Below are 17,892 nucleotides of genomic sequence, written 5' to 3'. Positions count from 1 at the left end.
AAGGTGGAGAGTGGGTTGATATAATATTCCATGTCCTTGGTGCTTCTAGAACTGCCCATGAAGTGTGTGCCCGTGGAGATGGTTCTGTAGGGGCACAGTGCTTCTGAAAACAGCACCTGGCAGAGAACCACAGCTAAAACTGTAGCAGTAAAGATAATGTGCATGGATTGAAGGTATGAGGATTTCTTTGGATCTGCATCATCTTACAAAACTTTGCAAAGGAAAAAATGCTTATTATTGGCCAGTATTCTGCATCTCACTACAGAAATTCTATCTTAACTCTTTTCTAAATTGGCTTCCGTGTTTCTTTCTGGTTAAATTAACCTTCTGCTTTTACAAGTTGATTTTTTTATGGTAAACCTCCACACATCTCAGGATCAAGTATTATTCAATTTTAAGAGTCTTTTTGTTTGTGTAGTAAGAATACTGCAATTTCCAATGAATTTATTGTTGGAGGTCAGTACAAATATTTAAAGGTAGTGTGTAAAGTAAGAAAATATTGGAGAAAATAAGAAAAAGGAAAATGTTATAAAGCCCCTTTCCAAATCATCTCATCAATATATGCAGGAGCATACCCAAACCATAATACCAGTTGCCTTTCTGGATGAAGGCTGTATACCAGCTCTGTATGAGGTGGAACAGAAATTGATATGAAATTACAGAAGTAATTGCAGTTATGGAAGTGCAGAAATCCTGTTATGAACCATATCCATTCTGCAACTCATCTTAGCAAGAACCAGTGCACCCATTCTGAGCAGCACTGCTGTGGGCCTCTCTCTTACGGGGGCACAGTGAGGCTGTTGGGGTTTGATTCCAGGAAAAGGAGAACCCTTAGGATTCACCTGGTGAGCTTCTCCAAAGGGATCAGCTGTGCATTTAGGACAAAGCTAGTGAAGTGTTAAATACTTCCCTGTGGTGCCTTGGTCAGACATCACTGTGACCAAGACTCTCTGACTCAGAGAATCCTGCACAGTCAGGAAAACTGGAAAATGGAGAGCTCAGACCTTCTTCCTGTTAGTGGTAGAAACAAATGTGGGCATGACAGAAGGGGCACAATGCAGGCTTTGCAAGGGGACACCTGAGTTATGGGGGTAAAAGGTAACAAGGATGTAGGGGAATCCCAGTGTCAGCACAGCAGATTGAATTTCAGGTTGCTGCTGCAACGAGTTCTCAACAATGCTTGGTGAGCAGGGTGCTGATAGATCTGCTCTTGGCATGCACAGCCCAGAGAAGGCAAAGATATCAGGATGTACTGCTGTATTCAAACCAGGCAGATATTAAAGATCAGCTGCTGACAACTCAAAAGACACTGAAGTAGTTTGCAAGTATGCTCTATTGAATGAAATAATGCCACTTTGTAGAATGTGTTCACACATCACCCATATGTGCAATAATCTGCCAAGTGCTTTGAGATTTTCAGTGCATATGAAAATTTTAAATGCAGAATAATTATGAGATAGAAACTATGAAACTTACTGAATAAATAGTTGGAATTTGCACTAAGATTAAAATTAGCAATCTAATACTAAAATAATGTTTATTTGTGTTTTACTGGGTTATTAAACAATACTTTTTATTTTAAGAAGTTGAAAAAAGAAGTCTTTTTGCACAGAATCCTTTAAACACATTACAGCTAAAAGATCATACAAAGAAAGAGACTGCACAAAGAAAAGGGAGAATTAAATTTAATATACTTAGATGCAAGGATTCTAATTTCAAAACAGTTTTCCTGGTGATGTTTTATGAAAAGCTGTGACTTTTCTTGCTCCAAATAAATAAAGAAGGCATCGAGAAGTCATACCATTACAAATCCTTTTCTTCTTTTTCTTTTTTTTTTCTTTTCTTCTTTCCCTTTATTTTTGTCACAGACTTCGATTAATTCTTTTTTCTTGTAGTTAAGGATATGCAACTCAAAAAAACAGTTGCATTTTAAAATTCAGTTTAATTTCTTCTGAAAACTCATTTACAAGTGATTTTTTCCTTGGGAAACTTGCCTTGCATAGATCTATTTCTACTGCAAAATGCAATGAATGGGTTACTATTCCAGAAACTGATGCCAGTAAGCCACAATAAATGATCTTGTGGAAAAAACTGGCAAGATTTTGCAAGTGATATACAGCAGTTTTATCTTAGAAAATATGTGCTGGCATCATTCAAGAAAGGTAGTATGAATTGGCTTATGCAAATCCACATTAGTAAGGATAATGAGTTTAGGCAGGAAAGATTAAACTTAATTAGTTGTGGATCTTGTTCTGATCATCATTTCACCTGAAATGAATGTATCACCTGTGCCATGATCTCCACAGACAAAGACTTTCTTTTGTACTTGTATTAGTGTTATTGCAGAATAATTGGGTTTGATCCTATCAGAGTGTATTATAAATGATCTCACAACACATGCTGTTTTATCTACAATTTCAGTAGGCATATCCATAAAAAATCAGCATGTACTTCTGTATCTACATGTTGTGGGTGTTTTATTGTTTTGTTTTCGTTCTTTTTTTTCCATTTCTGCCAATTTATATAAAGGCATTTTCTTGTGAGGTGTTGGTCTTTTTTCCTCTTTTCCCTCACATTGCCTCTTACACACATTTTATGTATTTTCTGTAGGTAGTTAAGCCCACAGGATGACTGTGTCTGCCTCTCTCCAGCCACCTCTTCAAACTTGTAATTCAGTAGCTACCTCCAGTCTGTGCTGGTTATGTGAACAGTGGAAAGCCTCCAGTCTGTGCTGGTTATGTGAACAGTGGAAAGCAGTACTATAATTTTTTCCTTCTCCCATGATGTTTCTGTGTGGAGGATTCCTGTTTTACCCCACTAGTAGAAACAACCCATGCCATAAATCTTACATGGGTCAAACCAAAAGTGAGGAAATTTTTGTAAAAGCAGCATAGGTGTGAATCAGAAATAGCCATCTTTCCCTGTTTATCTTCAGCAGAATAAAGACTTTTTCTTAATTTCAAAAAATAAATGAACTTACTTTTCATGTTTTATAAAAACAAGCTCTCTTTGCAATGCCTCAAATTAGGATAGAAGCATGTAACTCCTGTTTCTTAGTATTGTCAGGATTTTATCATAACTGAGAAGAATAATGAGGTCCTTCAGGATGATAATTAGCTCCCTAAGTCATCATGTATAATAAGTTTTGAAACAGCAGTCTGTGTGAAACTTTCTCTGGTAGAGACACTTATTAAATAAAGCTATTTGAAAACATGGTGGATATTGCACTACATTAACACCATGCCTTGGGATATTGGGTAAAAGGTCTCTGAAGCAAAAGAATGTCACCTTAACAATGTATAGGGGTCTGTGTACTGGCCAAAGTAATTCCCAGGAAGTGGGACAAGAGGACTTTAAAGCATAACAAGAAACTAGATGCTGGCTTCACACTTTCCATATTTTTTTCATGTGTTTTCATTGTCTATCATACATAATTGGTTAATATTAGATTTTCTTACTGCTTCCTTTCCTGCTGTTTTCGCCCTTACAAGAAAAAATATGAAGAGTATAGAAAAGAGAGAACACAATATAAGAGTAGAGTTAATGTAACCTTTCTCTTTGGTCTGACGATCTTAGAAGAGATGCCAAATGTGGGATGGGGTTGAGTACGTTGGAAGAGGATTATGGAATAGTTTAAGACAGCTGTGAGATTTAGAAAGAGAAGATAAAGGACAGATGAAAAAAGAGGGTATATTTTGAAACAATCAGGAAAACAAGAATGATGAATATAAAACTGGAGAAACAAAGAAGTAAAAGGGGAAAAGGTGGGTTGTGTTAGTGTAAGTAAAAGGAAGGTGGAAACACAAAAGTCACAAGTAAGGGAATAGCAGGCACTATATATACTAGGCAATAAGCCACCCAGATTTTTTTGAGAATAATAACATATTACACTGAGTTTTTATCAGATACAAGAAGGTTGTTATGCCCACAGAAAGTGAAAGTAAGAATTAAGCACTAAATTTATCAGTGACTTGAGTGGCCTTCCCCTAAGGAGTTGTGTCTTGGATTCTAAAGAGAGGGTGTATTATATAGGGATTTAACATCTGAGAGTTAGATGTCGTAGCCTGGCCATACATGTCTAAATCTGTTAAACTTCACCAGTGATGCTGTGCTAGACCCATTAGCCTTCTTATTATTGTGTAAATGTAGCTTCGAGAAACACATCTAGTCTCCTAAAGGCTCCAAAACATGGGGGGACCATCCTTCCTTTGTTAGTGGTGATTACAGCCTGCTTGTGGACTTGGTTGTGACCCAGTTGTCAAGAAGTGACTGACTTCAAAATGTTTGTCTGTGTTGTGTAGATGGGATCAGCTAACCCTGTCTGTGTAACTAATTATCTACTATTCCCAAATCCCAGCACAACCCAATTTTCACTGTGGCAGGTGAAAGTAGTTCATGATCTATTGCTTGCATGGGCTAATTACACGCGGTTCATAATTTTCTAAGCTTTCCAAACTGTTTTCTTTAATATAAGAATTTCTCTATTTTGTGCTGAAGGTGATTATATTGCCAGGGAAAGCCTATGGAATTATTTAATATGAGGATTAAAACACACAAAACTATATTTTCTTTTTTTTTTTTTTTTTTTAAGAAACCACCTGCAATTGCTGTTCGACCTGGATCAACACTAATTCCAATTAATAACATTAATCATCTCCCTGAACGTGATGATGATTATGGATATGAGTGCCTAGAAGGAAAAGACTGTGCTAGTTTCTTTTGTTGTTTTGAAGACTGCCGCACAGGATCTTGGCGAGAAGGAAGAATACACATCCGTATAGCAAAAATTGACTCCTATTCTCGAATCTTCTTTCCAACTGCCTTTGCATTGTTCAATCTTGTTTACTGGATTGGCTATCTTTATCTGTAAATTTCATAGGTTTGACAAACTCAGAAAAAAGTACTAATTGAATAGTCATTAATATTTTAACTGAGCAAAGATTAGAGCTGGTCCAAAATACTCAAATTTTTTGTATGCTTTAAAAATTTGAAACAATAAGAGGAAATATGATGATGTAGTCTCCCTCTTGTGATCAGCTGCAGAACTGATACTGGTATTTTTGAAGAGAACATTTTAAAATAAATACCCCTAAGATTTATCATTCTTGAACACGCATATATACATTTTTTTCCAGCTCTAAGAAAATACAAAATCAGAGGCTATGCTATTTAACTGAACTATCCTACATAAGCTCTCAATTTTAATTCTAAATGACAATGCAGAAGGATTTTGTAGCATCTCTTACACCTTTACAAAGAAAGCCTTAATTAAATGGGATTAGTTACTCTCATCCATTTCATCCTTAAGGTGATGATTTTATTAATCCCTAATTTTGAAAAGTTGAAATGTAACATTTCTCTTTTCAGCCATTTGTTCTCTCCAGTATGTTAAAAAAGTGTGATTAGATGGTAATTAATCAATTCAGATTTATACAGAATGCAGATATAAGACCAGCAAGGAATGGATATATCAAAACACCCAAGGATAATTCTGAGCTTGTCTTATTCTGACCATGTATAGAGACTTTTGGCTTTCAACCTTAGATTACATTTTTATCTGTGCTCCATTTTCTGTTACTTCATTGTTGTGAGTTCCCAAAAGTTGTCCAAGAGGTCTACAACTTTCAGAAATTTTTATCCAGCTGCCATTGCCTGCTCATTTAATAGAAAACAGATGTGTTGGCTCAGATTCTGGCCATTAAGCATAATGATCTTCACATACTCAGTGTTGGAGAAAAAGTCATAACCCTGCATTTGAAAGAATTTGTATCAGCAGAATTTGGAAGACCTGTAACAGTGCTGTATTCATTGTACTCATATCACTGTGTTAAAGCCCCAGTCCTAAGAGTGCGGTGTGTGGTCTGCTCCCCTTTGCACACAGCATGGTTTTGTAGATCTGGTTTGTTACTGCACATGCCTCTCACTGAGCCAAAGCCAAGGATTAAGGTATTGAATGTGTGGTATGGATTGCTGGGCAATTACCTTCTTGATGTTTGTTTGTTTCTACTGGAAAAGATGTGTTATGGAGGGGGAGTTAAAGTAATCCTTATGCATTGATGAATCTTCTCCAAGATGGGATATGTCCCCCCAAAATCATAGGAGCAGTTCTCCATCCCTTCTGTGGTGAGAGCTTTGGTAGAAATTCTTCAGTAGTAGTCTTTCTGAATTGACCTCTTGGTGTTGACTATTTCTGCCTGGCAGCATTTGATATCTAATTTCTATTTCTAAACCCATTGTCTTCATTATGGAAAAGTGCAGTCTTTTCCCCTTTCTTAAAAAGAAACTGGTCAGTCTCAAGTGAGCTTGCAAAAATCACTGTAAAATTAATATATGCATTAAGTAAAAGTTGGCATTACACAGAAGACCTTACAGATTTTAAAGAGGATTAATGGGATTAGTATTTGGCTGTAGGTAAGGATATTCAGTACTAAAGATAAAGACATGATTAATAGCTAAGAATAGAAAATGTTACATTAAGGGCTCCCCCTTTTCCCCCCAATATTTCTGTTGAATATGCTCCCACCTCTGAATTTCTCAGAAAGAATGACTATATTTATAGTCTAGTTGGTACCAGGTATAGTAAGATATGATATACAATACACATTTCAAAGGAAATGTTATTCCAGTGTTGAGCCCTGAAGTTTAATAGAGAATGTGCAGTTGTAGTGGAAGTGTGACAGAAATCCAATTTTAATGAAAACTTTATTTCAGTATTTAGCTGATGAAATATAAGAGTTCTTGAGAGCAGAAAGCCCAGATGATGAGTATGGCTGGCATTATTTGTGATATGACCTTTCTGAGTACCAGCTCTTCTGACTGTTGGACGGAATATAGAAGTGCAGTACCATTAACACTGATCTGCTATAATTTATTGGCTTTTTAGAGTCTCAATTTCATAAAATGTTCAGTCCAAAAGAAACATGTCAGTTTTTATTCCATAATGTAGGTTGATGCTTTCTGACAGCATGCTGAACATTCCTCTGTAGGAGGGATGAAGGTGGCTTCAGCAGTACATTGGATATGTGCTTGAAAAGCAGTCAGCTTGCTGAACAGTGCAAGGCACAGATTTAGTGAGTTCCCGAGTTTCATTAATTCACCTTTAAACAAAGGAAACTTAAAATAATTTGGCACCTCACAAGAGGAAATACAAATTTCACAGCCTGCTCTCCTCTGGCTCATCTAGTTAGCTTTTTCTATTCATGTGGTTGTCAGTTGCCAATCAGTCTCCAGTGACTGAATTGGAGAAGAGAAAACATTCAAAATTGGCAAGGGATGGATAAGAAGTCTTTCATCTCTAATTTCTATGGAACAATGTAATGGAGTATTAAACCTATTGAGTGTTATGGCTGTTTGGCTTATGGATACACTTGCTTCTGTCTGTTGACAAACTTTTCTGTGTACTTCATTTGCTTCTGATGAAATAATTTTAGTTTCTCATAGTACTGGGAGTGCAAATAGGAATACGATTGCAGTGAACTATATCATGGCATGTAATAAGTGGATTATTTTAGTCCTATGATTTTTTTTCTAATTTGCATGTAAACACTTGGTTACAAGAAATCTAAGTGATACTTTTTAAAATGACAAAAACCAGACAGTATAATTGAATGGAGTTAGATGCTGCGATCATTTTTCAAACTTACCTAGATAAAAAGTTTGCTTACTCCTAGCTGGGATCACATTTTTTGGGAGTCATATTATGCTGACCATTACTGCATAAGCACACACTTAAACATATTCCTAATTACTACTGTTACTAAACCAGAACTCAGAAAAGGGTGTTCTTATGTACTGTCATAAAGAGTGATGCTATCATGAATCAATGCCATTAACACATGCTTAATTTGCACTAATTTCAATAATGAGTGTTCAGTAGTTCAAATAATTGAACATTAAGGATGTGAGCCAGAGCCTTTTCAATAAGAGATTTTCTCATTGAAAAAGAGGGACGTAAGAGGAGAAATTGCTGTAAAGGCAGAGAGGGGCAAAAATTCTGGGAAAACTCTTTTATACTGCACCTATCTTTGGCTTCTCTTGAAATGTATTTTTCAAAAAAGAGACTTTTCCTTGATATTTCTGTATTAGTGTTTACCAGTTGTCTGTTTTAGTAGTGAATACAGATCAGTGTGTTATTTTTTGGTAAGGTTCTGTCTATGATTGTACCCCACTGATCTTTAGTGCATGTCTTCTGTGTCTGAATAAATCTGTTTTATGTAGTGGCAGTGCGACCAAAGCATGAACTCTGGGTAATGTATTTTATATTCACATGTTGATGTGTTTCAAAGACTTTAACCTTATCCAATTTTCTGTTATTCAGAGATATAGATTGTGTAAGTCTTTGAAAGAGAATCACCTTCAACAGTATTTTTATAACTTTCTCTTCTTTATTTGGTATGGTAGTAGAACATTTGTTTAAAATTGATATATGAACTGTGTTTTGTAATTTGCAAACACCTTACAATTGAAAGTGAACAGGAGGAGTCTGGATTTAAATATCTATCTGCCTAAAGTAAGATATGTTAGATTTAATTGTATCAGTCATAATTTCTGTCTACTGTTTCCAAATAGCTGAGAACTAGTGCAAATAGCAAATACATTTTTCTGTTAGTATAAATATTTTTGTAGAATTCATTGTAGTTTCTCTCAGTTGTATGTTAAATGTGATCTTTCATGTATATGAAATAATACTGCATTTTTTAGTCATTATAATAGATGGAAAAGATAGAAACTAATGGGAAATTCCACATCTGAAAAATAAAAAGCCAGGAATCAGAAAGAATTACTGTGCTTCTGTTCCTAAAAAAGCTCAGTGGATGTCCACATGCCTCATGAATGTGCTTCAGGAGGAGACTGACTCACAGGAAGTGGTAGAATAGTGTCCAGACTGTAGAAAAGGCTTTTGCATTGGTTCATGCCATGGATTTCCTACAAAAATGATTCAAGTGGAGGAAAGGAATAGATCTGTCCTCGTTTTTTCAGTGATCTCTTGTTTTTGCTTAATTTCAGTCAGCAACAGCAATTCTAATGCTCTGTTGTCAGATGAAACAAAATGTGAAAAATTATCTTTACTTTACTCTTAGTTAGAGTTAGTATTTCCCACAGGTGGGTAGGATCATCTAACTGAACACACAAGATTATGACCAAGTTTTTCTCTAAGACAGGTGGCGGGAGTTTGCATCTGGAGGCTGAAGGATGGCTTGTTGTGATGGGCATTTTTCATTCAGTTGAGAACCTGCACTGAAAACTGGTGGGAGGAAAGGAAACAATGGTATGAGGGAAAGATTGATGGTGGCAGTGATCCTAGAATCAAGTTACATGTATCTGAATGACTTATATTTAGTTCATAGGTTTCTCAGTGGTATTTGTGATAATGCCCTTGATTTCCTTGCAATATAATTAAATATTTATAATGTTTTAAATAAAAAGGAAAATATTGTATTTCCTATGCAGTAACTACAGACTGAATGAGCAATAGAATATTATCTTGAATATTCTGGTGAAATGTTGAACAGAAAATAGAGATCAGGTTGAATGAGAAAAATCTTTTTTTTAAATCTTCATGTATTATTAGATGTAAAAGCATTTTTTAAATTACTGATTATTAATTAGTGCAGTAGGCACTGGGAAAGGCCTAGTACCCAATCTAAATTGCTATTAATCCCCTCAAGGGCTAAAATATTTGGGAATAGAAACTTGGCTCAGACTGCACTCAGTTATCATCCCCTATTTCCATCAGGAATTGAGAAAGATGAATTGTGATTATGCCAAACATAAACTAGATAGCTGGGATGCTCCAGGGAGGTTGGTTTCTGGTTAAAAGGAAGGGTCATTTCTGCCTGAGACTGTCACAGTTATTTTTTGGATGTTATGATACTAGTGAAAAGGCAGCAAATAAACTTTTGATTTTACTTACTGGTAAACCTCACTGAGAAAGCCAGAGAGCTTTAGCAGAAATCTCAAATTACTCTTGGAGACAGGAGATTGGCTAAAACTGAAGCAGACCAAATGATACAGCCCTTTCTACCTTAGCTGGGTCCTGTTCACCAGTAATAGGCTGATTCTGAAAAAAAACTGTGACAGTGTCATGGTATTTTAAGGAAAAAAAGTCTGTAAAATTCTTATTCCTCTTGTCTGTGACTAATTTTGCTCTGCCTGCAGACTGTGCTTTTGGCACGTCAGTCTCACTTTAACTGTGTGAGGAGAGCCATGGGGGATGTAGGACAGAAAACCTGTAAACTGTTCTACCTTGTTCTTTCTCAGTTCCTTTTCTTAGTCAAGAAAAGATGTTCAGAAGGGTAGGCGTATGGCATGTGCAAATGAGGACAATTTTTCTACTGACAGCAGGGCCTGAGTCCCACTGACAGGATCAAGAGGGATGAGACTCTGCTCACAGTAATAAGGCTTCTCTTTTGTAATTCTTTGTAGTACCTACTTTTCAATACATCACTGCAGGCCTACCTGAGATTCAAAATATTTTTTGGGTTGGAAGTAATTATTTTGTGTGTTTCTGGTAACACACAGTAATGCTCTGTGTGTTTCATACAATGTCTTTATCATCAGGGTTTGAGCATTGCTGAATTCAGAAGGAAAAGTTTCCTCTTGAAGTTTCCTTGTCCAGGCATTACAGGTAGGAGATGTCTTCCTGCCAAACATTGGAAAAGTGATTTTCAGTTGATCCTGCTAAGGAGGCAGACTGGCTCTCTGGGGTGGCATTAGGATTCCTACGTCATTTAGACCTGAGAAGGTTGAAGGAGTTTAAAGGCAGCACTGTTAATGACCAGCACTGCCTCTACAGAGGATGCATTACTTTTGCCAATTTGATATTTAAAAACAAAATCCAAAACTGTTGCCGTGGGTGGAAAATGAGGATGAGTCATCATTTAACTACAGATATATATTTCCCCTTGAATTGTTTTTCTTCCTTAGGAAGATGGTATATAGGAGTCTTTTGGCTTGTGAAATAATTCAGAAAAGAGGTGATGACCACTTTAAACACTGAAGTCATGTTAGTCCATCTGCCAACGATGGTCTAAGAGCAGTAGAAAAGAAAGAACTTGCCCTATAGTTCAGATTTCCCAAGAAGGATAAATATGGAAATTTGCATATTCATAGGCCCAGTATTAATATATAATCTGTGTTCACACTTAAGTCACCGAAAAAATCCTAATGGTTTGTGAGTATTCACAGTATCTTTTGTATTTCCCACTGTTGCCCACTACAAACACTTGGACTCTTTGTCTGAACATGAAGAGTTGTGTTGTGATACCTTTACTTACATTTTAAATTGCTATAGATTATGCTTCAGAATCTGGTAGTCTCATGGTGATTTCTATATTTTAAAAAATGAATATTTTTACTTAATTTATCCAAGCATAATACTGCTATAATTTTTATTTCCCTGCATGAAAGTTTCACAAACAATTGCAGTTTATGGTCTGATAACATTTGTTGATTTATGATATGTCTCAGTATTTACCATATTGAGGGTCCAGTATTCAAATGCATGACAATCCAAATATCTGTCTTGCCATCTATAGTTCACATAATGTTTCAGTTACTCAGGCTTCGCTTCTTACTAGTACATCCTTGGTTTTTATTCAATATTTTAAAAAAATGATGATATTTTTAACTACCTAAGTGAATATTTATACTATGCATTTAATTTGATAGCATTTTGGCACCAATGGACAATGTTGCAATATTATGCATCAGTGTTCCTTTTAAAGTTATTTATTAATGCCCTTGTGGATAACTTATTTTAAGAAATATGGAATATAAGATTAATGCTGTAATTCTCTGTGCTGCTTCTAAAGTTTATATATAAAGTATGTGATACTGAAGCAAATTTATTCTTCCATTAGAGTTTTCCTTCCAAAAATATCCTTAGTTGGGGTATTATTTTTATTTTTATTATCATTGCTATTATTTTTATTATTATGGTGATATTTACAGTTCTATTTAGTTATTTGGCACTTTTCCAGTAGTTTTGGAATGTATTCATCCATTATTATATTCAATTACCTGGAAACATCAAGGCATCCTCACAGTCTTTCAATGTGATTAAGCCATGACTTCTTCAGCCTCTCTTAAAATGCCATAATCTTTTGTGTGCAATACCAAAATGAAAGCATTTTCAGGTATTAAATTGAGTTTTACTTGCTTTTCAGTTTTGAAAAAGTCTGTCTGCTGGGTTATAATGAAACACTGATATAATATTTTTTATATTTGACAATACTATTAATGAGCATGGCTGAACCAGAAGACTTCAGAGGTGATAAGCAGATGATGCTCTTGGCTAAATCCCATGTACAGCTACAATGGGCATTACAGAAATTACAATGGCAATGGCAACAATATATATATATATATATATATTTATATATATATATATATATATGTAGACTGGAAAGCAAGATATAAGAACGTATACATCAGTTTCTGATTGTCATTTTAACAAGCTTCCTCCTGCCAATAAAATTTATGTTCTAAATGTGACCAAAAAGGTCAAAAAAAACCCCACTTAAGATTTGTGCATTTGGAACATAGGAGTAGTTCAGAAGCTTAAAATAATTACAGGTTTTTGTTTGATGGGTCTTGTGGATTAAATTTTTAATTTTACTCCTTTTTACTGAAGAAGAAAGAGAGAAGAGATGGGCAATGGTATCACTAAAGGTAAATATGAAAATACCATCTAGGTGAATAGTAGATTTTCTACATATTTGGAGCAGATATGGAGCAAATTTCCTCATTTACTTCTGCATTTGCAGAATAGATGGATTCTGCTATCTGTTTTCAGAACTCTGCTGATATCATGGTAAAAGATTGACTCAGAATTTTTTTTTTTTAGTATACTCTTAGATTTTGGATGCCTTATTTTCTGATGTGCAGTTTAAGACATGAAAGAAAAAAAAATTCTTTTCAGAAGTTTAGCCCTTTCTAAAAATTATCCCTTGAGCATTCAGCTTCAAGTACTTCAAAAATAGTAACTAGGCATCACTGAGTGTTTGAAATAAATTAGATTGCTATAGAATAGTGCAGAAAGTTCAATTATGGTTCAAGGCTAGAATTTTGTAGCCTTTGGGGGAATTTTCTTTCTTTTTTTTTTAAAATTTTGTTGACATGTGGGGAGATGTGAAAGCAAAGAGACAGATTTCATCCTATGGTTGCTTGGTTTTCTTTTGTTTTCAGCAGCATAGCTCATGCAGTATCGCTGCTGCTAAAAGCTGATTTTATGGAAGTGCAAATGAGACTTTTAGACTGGTAAAAAGAACACTAATAACAAGCTCAGAAAGGAGGTGTTTATGGCCCTCTATCAGAAGGGGCTTGGAGACACAAGGCTTTGGAAACAGAAATTCTGAAGTAATGTTATGAGAAAGAGTTGGATTATAAGGACCTCTAGAGAAAAAAAATATCAGAAACCTTTTATCAGAAGACTAACAGTGGTTTGAAGGATAGGTTTTATGGTTCATAACTCTACCGTGAATGTTAATGTCTATTGAATTGTCATATAAATGTTGCACTAGTCCTTGTGCATTGAAAGGAAATGTGCTTGCACCCTGGTGCATGGTTCATACAGATGTTACTGCAATGTAATCTGTAATCTTCTAAATGTAAAATTCTGAAAGCCATAGTCTTAAAAAAAATAAATTTATGCCCCACCATTGAATAACGTGTTCTGTGCAAAATTAATAGATGTTTGTATTCTAATGTCTCTTAAATTGATAAGAATCAAGAGAGTTTCAACACTGAATTTTGTGAAGCAGTTGTAATGCACTTGTTTATACTGTATCTGCTGTGAAGTTGATTAGTTACACTGTGAAAAAATAAATAGTGCCTGGCTACTTACTTTCTTATGCTATTTATTCTCTATATGCCATGCATTCTTTTCTCTTCAAGACAATTATGACAATGGTCATTCTGGTGAAAACAGTTTTACACATTGCGCTTATATACAACAATCCTTTATTTGCTTCTCTTTCCTTCTTTTGATAATAATGTAGGAACAACACGGTCATGTCATAGAAATAAAGCTCTGGAACTAAAATCCAGTTTTATCAACCATTTTATTTGGGACCAGTTTTATAGCTGATAAATATGTCCTACTTATAACTGCCAAGAGAAGTGGTTTTACTCTCCCACACAGCCCTTTCACTTTGGCCAGACCTGGTGCTTGGCTAATACCATTCTCCCATTCCAGAATCCCTCATGGCCATGATGTGTGTCTCCCTCTTCTTTGTTCTGTCATTTTAGGAAAAGTTGTAATGCTCTATTAGATGTGCTTCAGGTCAAGGAGCAGGGCTCATGCTGAAGAAAATAACCAGGGGAAAATCCTCATTGTTCACAGGATCTGCCTGTGTCATCATCCTCATGTAGTCAGTCCCAGGAAATATTTCTAATGCATTCTAAACTGACTGTGGAAAGGTGGTGAAAGAGGGATTCAGTCAACGTAAAAATCATGGGAAAGGAGTCAAAGATGTTTAAAGTCTCTGGTAGTTCTGGAAAATGCCACAGATATCTGCAGTCTCTTTCACAACCTTTTCAGATTAAATTTAAGGGTCCCTACATTTCCTTTAGCATTTTATGTTCTTTTTTCCCTGGTAACTACCTCCAGTATCATGTCTTGATAGCTTGCTTAAATTAATATAGTTTTCTTTAAGATTGTTGATTTCTTGTCCATTGTGCATACAGTGAAAAGAACTGTGGTATTTCATAACAACAAACCTCTGAGTTAAAAATATTTTGAATAGCTTTTTAGGTCAAAAGAATCAAGCCTCTAGCTTCCACAGTACTGTTGATGAATGAAGGAATTAGGCAAAGCCTTTATGTACAGACTTCAAATCAAAATCTGTCATCTGTATTTTTAAGGTAAACATTTTTCAGTATTATTGTCAATGGGGTGAATTTCAGATAATGTGCCTGTAAGGAGCTAAAATGACTTCATTTCTCATGGAAAAGTCAAAATTTATTCTTTTCTACCGTACTGAGGCCACTATGATTTGGGGTGACACAAGCCTTGCTGACTGGATTACTAAATGTCAGCAGAGCCAGAACAAGAAAGTTAATTTTTAGACTTCCCAACTCCTTCATCTTAATAATATCTAAATTAACCTTTTACTTCATAAGAATTAGTAAACAAATGTCATAATAAATAAATATTTTTGAGTAATACCCAATTTTATTATTTGCTAATAATATCCACAGTAGAAGTTAAAGAGGTCTTCTAAAATATGTATTAGGAACTCAAAGTGTATAAATGAAACCTGTGGATATTAAAAAATCCCAGTTAAAAGAAATGACTGCTTTTCAGAATGACAGAACTTTTCAAAGCAGTGCATAAACCTTTCTACATTCCCTCTCAAGCCCTAAGGTCCTACACAGTGTTTTTTTTGTGAGGGAGTAACATGGTCCACAAGCCCTGAGACTACAAACAGAGCTTCTCTTGGCAAGGGTAACATCTGTGGTGCTCTCACTTCTCTTTTGGGAAGGGGACTGTGAGCACAGAAGTCATTCCACACAGGCCAGTGAGCAGGCAGCACACAGTAACCATTTTCAGACCTGACCAGCCAATGTTAGGTACATACTGGCAACTGAATGTTTTCATGATCACTGCCAGTTCCTCATGGGTTGTGTCAGGTCAACTGCTACTCTTCTCTTTTCTCATGTGCTCCATCCAACAAGAAACAGTTCAGGTTTCTTCATCACTTCTCCTTGTTTCAAGCTTTTTCAACCTTCTCATAACTTTCCTCAGCAAATCTGGTTCTCAGTTCCTTTCCTTACATTATAAATCACTGGTGTTTCCTAAACTTCCATTGTACTGTTCACCCTTTTCTCATTTGCTGCACTTTTTTTTTCTCATTTTCTGTTATTGCTGGGTTAATTCAAACACTCACAGCTAGAATTGTAAAGAGTGATGAGCACTGTGGAAGTGATGCTGGCATAAGAAATGAGACATTTCCTCACACACCACCAGCAGTCAGGCAATACAGTGTATTAGCATCCTGCTGAGTGAAGAACACCTCAGAGAATTTTGTCTCACATAAGTAATCCGCTAAGAAATAGAAAATAAGCAGTAGATCATTCTTAACACTCTCCTAAGAATGTCATAAGACAAAAAGGACCAAACATCCTTGAGAATGATTTTTTTTTATGTTGTTTAATACATGGTCCTGGTGTTGAGGTCAGTGGGCTCTGAGCAGCAGAGCCTCCAAAGGTGGTTGGGTTCCTGAGTGCTGGGGATTCCTTGCAACACGTTTGGAGGGATAAACTGGCAAAAGTTCAGATACTTTTGTAAGCTTCCTGCCAGCATTAAAGAAAAGGGGGCACCAATACCTCAAAGCAGTGACCTTATTTTGCTGCTCTTGTTATTTTCCATGGAAACCCCTCCTAGAAGCCCTAGGGGCTGTGCTCAGAGCATGAAAGGTTAGCTATGAGCTTTAAGACTTGGAATCAAAAGTTGTCCTTTTCTGACACTGAATCTGCAAGACTCAAATATTTTCTGTTTTATTTGAGATAAATTATTTTTGTGTGTCTCAGTTTTTATCTGTAAGATATTAATAATGCTACTCATAAAGCTGTTAAAATTAACATTGACTTAGTGAATACAAAGCACTCAGCCTTTTTTTTTTTGTAAAGAACTTTCTAGTCAGAAAACTAGAACAAATTATATTTTTGAACTTAAAATTCTGAGAAACATACATTTGTATCCCCTTAGTCAGAAGTATACTGATAAGTATACAGATGGGTGATATTTCTGTGCCTAGAACTTTCCTAAGGTAAATAAATCTGTAATTAATTAAGACAAATGCTCAGAATTTGGGAATCAGGGTTCCACTCAGAATTTAGCAATCAGGGTTCCACTCAGAAAGTAATGAGGAGCACAGTTATCTGGCTAGTAAATACTGAATCTGAAATCTTTGGAAAGAGGTGTGAAACTAAGAACTCTGATATCTTTATGTTATTAATGATAATACATAAGAGAGATTTTAACCTGATTATCTGTTTTCTGGTTTGGGTCTGTTGCTTATTACAAAGCATGCTATCTTAATAATGGGCTTATTTGTGGTTTGTCCTATAGGCAGTATAAGAAGACTCTAAGACCTTCATAGTTGCTTTAAATTAAGCTGTAGTCACAAGTAAGCTCATCACTGCCCAAGGTTTGAATAAGTGGGGAAAAAAAAAAAATCTGTGAGCCAATAAATAAAGTTAATAGCAAAGTTTAGTTGCTGTAGTGAGATTGCTGATCTATTTTATTTAAAAGTTGACAGGACCAGAGTCTCAGCATAAGGTAGCATTGCTCCTCTGCAATCAATAGAACTGATTTACAGTTGCAGCTGATGGACCAAAATTATTTTATAACTAAGAGCTATATGTTCTGGTGTGACTGAGAAGTATAACTAGTGTTTTGCATCAAAGTATTTGGTTTGGAATTACAGCCTTCTCAGCACATAGTAAAGTCACAGTGAGATCACATGGTCATTATTCAGACTGTCAATGAGCATCCAGTTCTGTTCCCATCAGAAGCTGCTACTTATTCCATGCAGTCAGTTGCACTGAGTACATACATTTGTGGCTTAACAACAGAGTCATCTCAGCTGAGAAATGAATTTGATTCCTTATATTTGGAATTTCTACAGCAGCATGCAAAAGGTCTTTGAAATATAATTTACTAAAATATTTTAACCATGTAGAATTTGTTGGGCTAGAAATTTTTTGCTGCCTTCTGATAACCCAGAGTGTTTTAAAATTCTAACATAATTATTTAACTAAATGGGAAAATCCTGTTAGAGACAACCTTCACATTTCCCAGCAGCAACAATGAAGATAAATGTGAGCGTGTTATCGCCACAGCATTCCAAAAAACACATTAAGGGAAGTGATACATCAAAGCAGACG

The 17,892-nt window shown here is 35.6% G+C and overlaps 1 protein-coding gene across 2 annotated transcripts in view; it reads left to right on the top strand.

Moving 5' to 3' along the window:
* GABRG1 (gamma-aminobutyric acid type A receptor subunit gamma1) overlaps nucleotides 1–13,841 on the top strand; it is a 58,199-nt gene extending 44,358 nt beyond the window's left edge. The window contains exons 9-10 of one of the 2 annotated variants that reach the window (XR_014955084.1): nucleotides 50–173; nucleotides 4,592–4,710. Coding sequence is in view for 1 of the 2 variants with exons in the window: in XM_021524837.4 (XP_021380512.1) it covers nucleotides 4,592–4,870 (279 nt within the window). In the remaining variant the exon portion in view is untranslated. Of the gene's footprint in view, nucleotides 1–49; nucleotides 174–4,591 lie in introns of both variants that reach the window. The other variant, XM_021524837.4, reaches the window with a different exon arrangement.
* The last annotated feature ends 4,051 nt before the right edge of the window (nucleotides 13,842–17,892 follow it).

This window comes from Lonchura striata, chromosome 4 (assembly GCF_050655825.1).
Source record: "Lonchura striata isolate lonStrDom1 chromosome 4, ASM5065582v1, whole genome shotgun sequence".
NCBI classification, from domain to species: Eukaryota; Metazoa; Chordata; class Aves; order Passeriformes; family Estrildidae; genus Lonchura; species Lonchura striata.
Note: the sequence above shows the minus strand (reverse complement) of the source record. Positions and strands in the feature narration are given on the sequence as shown.